Below are 4603 nucleotides of genomic sequence, written 5' to 3'. Positions count from 1 at the left end.
TACATAACTTTAAAAAAAAAATTTTAAATAGAAATATTTTATAACAATGCAAAAGGCTTTACTGTCACGTTTTATCTTTTTAATGCATCCTTGCTAAATAGAAATATCCAAACAATTTGTCTGCTTGCTTCACATGGTCAAGGTTGTTGATTTGCTCTTACTATTTAAACTCAGAAAGGAACTGTGATTTTCTCCAAGTTTGACATGATTTGAAATGTAAAGACGGCAACTTGTTAACACTCTTTATACATTTTCTGGATTTCCTTTTTACCCGTGGCTTTTCTAGTTCAGTGTGTGTGCAGGTTAGGTGTGTAGTATTTGTGTTGATGCGCAGTATCTCATGTCGGCCCTGTGTACATGTTTGTGTGTGTGTTTAAATGTGTGCATGTAGATAGATCAGCGGAGAACTCTGGCATGTAAATTGATGTGTGGTTTGAGTCGCTGAATTAAGGAGACGCTGTGGCGTGCATGTAACTGTGCTGATGTGTTTAGCAGAGAATACATGATGTGCAGACTCTTATATACTCTTATATATTTCTTATTGGGAAAACGCTTTACTACAGCAGTTACAGAGCACCCTACTGAGGGCTCACTGCCGTCACAGCATGATACTGTCTCTGAGTGTTTGTGTATGTGGTTATGCAAGGGGGAAATGGAGGAATTTATTGAAACTGATTTTTTTATTCTTTAAGAATGGACAAATAATCTATCTTTTGCTCTCTATCTGTCTCACTCAGGTGGTCGAGTGTGCTCAGTTCAGTCTGATGCCAGCAGCAGTCCCACAGAACTTGGTCATATGGGCCAATCTCACCCCACCTACCATGTAGGACCACAGGTGAGAACACACACCGTTTCTCCTTACACAGTTTCATTAATGTCAACATAAAATGGCATTCACAACCCATTTTACATTTGAATGTGACATAGGTTTGATTTTGTCCATTAGCAACTTACAGGATCATGAAAAGTGGCTGTTACATACATACTATATACCAGTAGACAGACAAAAAGTTGTGCGACACAACCTGACATTAAAGGATCGACAGATATATGTCGCCAAAGCCAGTATATTGGCTAATATTTGTCATTTTTTAATTATCGCATTGGCTGATAAGCGTCAAAAGTTGGACTTTGATTTTGACAGCGCCAAAACTTTTATTTGGACAGTGCTGAGAATGCATTGCAGTGCCTGAGCACAGATACACAGGAGCTCCCATTCTCTGTCTTCATCAGTTCGCTGTCTTTGATTAATAAATTATTAGAACAGTTAAAAAAAGACAGTAAGCACTGTATGAAAAAGTAGCATTTGCCTTTCTATTATTAGTAATAGAAAGACAAATGGCAGATTTATGAATAAGAATCCAACCAATTCATTAAAAGGAATGATTTTGTTTTTCACAAATCTGACACAAATCTTTTTCTGATGAATATTCCAAGGATTGTTCAATGAAGAACAGCTTAACTTTTGGTTCATTTCTTGCACATATCTATGGCTTCTAAAATCTTGAAATATGTGGAGTCAAAGACCACTTTTATAATGCGTTTGAGTCTTGAAAATACTTGGAAAATCTCATTCCCATTAATGAAAACCGTATGGGAAAATCTCTGATTTTTTTCTTCTGCAGAATAAAGAAAGTTATACATGTTTGGAATGACATGATGGTGATTAGGGGTGAACTGCCCTTTTAAAAAAAGTAATAAAAGATCAATTTGGATGACTTTTTGATGACTTTAAGGAGCCTACCATCCAACTCAACACCTAACGAATGCCCCAGTAAAACAAACATGCACATACTTTTAGAAAATCAGCTGTGTTTTTTTAGGAAGAGTAGAACAAACAAGCTCTTTTCAGATGGAAAATGATCATTGTCTTTTGCCATATCCAGCTCAACATGCCGCAGCAATGTCCAAGCTCTTGTCTTCTCGTTCCCCTGAGCTCTGCCTTAATAGATGAACCCTGTCAGGACAGTCCCACAGAAACAAACACTTTTCAGCCACACTGCTCTCTCCCTGTGCCATGGCCAATTCCCTTGTTTCTGGATCAATATGTTTTGATGGATTCTCACTCTAGAGACGGATATTGTGTGCACTGCCATTACGGAACTGGATCAGTAAGAGGGCAGTTAGCCCTACATGGGTCCGACTCTATCCTGTGCCTTTGGCTTCATTCGCGCACACACTGCTGTCAGTCTGATTACGAGTAATCTTTCAGCGTTTCCTCTGCTGGGCCGCTCCCTCTGTTCTTATTAGAAAGAGGAATGGGATGTTGGGTGGGTTAGGAAAAGAAAAGGGTAATTTAATCCCAAAAGTCAGATCAAGAAGGTGCAGCGTGTTGCTTATGGGCCAAAGGTTCTTGGGGACACGTACAGTATGTTCAGTAATGATTCTGTAACAATTAGTATTTTTAACGATTTGTCTCTTTCAATCATGCCTCATTTTAAATGCTTTTAAAATGGCCACTTTACTATTTTAAAATCGTGGAATTTAATAATGAAGAATACCGGTAATTGCATTTCGCAGATTTATTCCAAGTTTTTCCATGGTATTGTTTGCAGTATCTTGAAGTACCATTTAAACTATGGTATGTTAATATAGTAATCATTCTGTATGACTTTATGGTAAAACTTTAGTATAGGGAGCAATTCTCAGTATTAACTAGTTGCTTATTAGCATGCCTATTATTTACATTTAGTCATTTAGCAGATGCTTTTATCCAAAGCGACTTACAAATAAGGACAATGGAAGCAATCAAAATCAACAAAAGAGCAATGATATACAAGTGCTATAACAAGTCTCAGTTAGCTTAACGCAGTACATGTAGCAAGGGTTTTTTAAATAATATAATAAATAAAAAGAAAACAGATAGAATAGAAAAAGAATAGAGCAAGCTAGTGTTAGAGGTCTTTTTTGCTTTTGTTAATTGTATAATAAATGAAAAGAAAACAGATCGAATACAAAAAGATTAGAAAGCAAGTGTTAGTTTTTTGTTTTTTTAAAGAAAACAAGCAGCAAATGAATAGAGTGCAAGTCTGAAAGGGACAAGTGTTTTTGTTTTTTTTAAAGAATAGAATTAGAATAGAGAGTGCTAGAGTTAGAGGGTCAAATAAAGATGGAAGAGATGTGTTTTTAGTCGTTTCTTGAAGATAGTTAAGGACTCAGCTGCTCGGATTGAGTTGGGCAGGTCATTCCACCAGGAGGGAACGTTTAATTTAAAGTCCGTAAAAGTGATTTTGTGCTTCTTTGGGATGGCACAATAAAGCGACATTCACTTGCAGAATGCAAGCTTCTAGATGGCACATAAGTCTGAAGTAATTCATTTAGGTAAAGGGGTGCAGAGCCAGTGGTGGTTTTGTAGGCAAACATCAATGGTTTGAATTTTATGTGAGCAGCTATTGGTAGCCAGTGCAAATTGATGAACAGAGGTGTGACCGTGCATTCTTTTTGGCTCATTAAAAATTCATCTTGCTGCCGCGTTCTGGATTAATTGTAAAGGTTTGATAGAACTGGTTGGAAGACCTGCCAAGAGAGCATTGCAATAGTCCACCCTGGACAGAACAAGAGCTTGAACAAGGAGTTGTGAAGTATGTTCCGAAAGAAAGGGCCTGATCTTCTTGATGTTGAATAAAGCACATCTGCAGGACCGGACAGCAATGTGGTCTGAGAAAGTCAGCTGATCATCAATCATAACTCCAAGGTTTCTGGCTGTTTTTGAAGGAGTTATGGTTGATGTGCCTAACTGGATGGTGAAATTGTGATGAAACGATGGATTATAAATTAAACTATTATTAACATATTGGCTGTTTATTAGTACTTATAAAGCACTTATTCTGCATGACCATATTCTACATCCCTAATCCTACCCAATACCTAAACTTAACAACTACCTTACTAACTATTAATAAGCAGCAAATTAGGAGTTTATTGAGTCTGACTGACTTTATATATCATCATCATTAGTTATCATCATATTAAAGTCATTATCATCTGACACTATCACTATGATACCAGCAAAATTTTAAATTTTTTTTTTATTTTGCAAAAGTTACTTTTTCTCCATACAAAACTATATATATATATATATAAAAATATATTATTATAAATATAACAATATATTTCAAAAACAGTCGCGCAAACTGTTAGTGTACTTATCACAAATATTCCACAATATCTTATATTATTATAAGATATATAAAGTATATATAACTGTATTTTGTGTATGTAAATTGACATCCAAATCATCAGTCCTTATTCTGCTGGATCTTTCTGCTGCTTTTGACACTGTCAATCATCAGATCCTCCTGTCTGCCCTCTCTTCAATGGGCATTACAGGGATTCCACTTCGCTGGTTTGATTCCTATCTCACTGGTAGGTCTTTCAGGGTGTCTTGGGGAGGGGAGGTATCCAAAGCACATCAACTTGTCACTGGGGTTCCTCAGGGATCAGTTCTTGGACCCCTCCTCTTCTCCATATACACAACATCACTGGGTCCCATCATACAGGCACATGGATTCTCCTACCATTGCTATGCTGATGACACACAGCTCTATCTTTCATTTCAACCAGATGATCCAACAGTAGCTGCACGGATCTCAGGCTGCCTGGC

The 4603-nt window shown here is 37.0% G+C and overlaps 1 protein-coding gene across 1 annotated transcript in view; it reads left to right on the top strand.

Moving 5' to 3' along the window:
• LOC107558324 (POU domain, class 6, transcription factor 2-like) overlaps positions 1–4603 on the top strand; it is a 62861-nt gene that overhangs the window by 25163 nt on the left and 33095 nt on the right. The window contains exon 2 of the mRNA XM_016241978.1: positions 738–835. Within this exon, the coding sequence (XP_016097464.1) occupies positions 738–835 (98 nt within the window). The remainder of the gene's footprint in view (positions 1–737; positions 836–4603) is intronic.

The sequence above is a fragment of the Sinocyclocheilus grahami genome, unplaced genomic scaffold (assembly GCF_001515645.1).
Source record: "Sinocyclocheilus grahami isolate Dianchi unplaced genomic scaffold, SAMN03320097.WGS_v1.1 scaffold641.1, whole genome shotgun sequence".
Lineage (NCBI taxonomy): Eukaryota > Metazoa > Chordata > Actinopteri > Cypriniformes > Cyprinidae > Sinocyclocheilus > Sinocyclocheilus grahami.
This window is presented reverse-complemented; position numbering and strand designations above follow the sequence as displayed.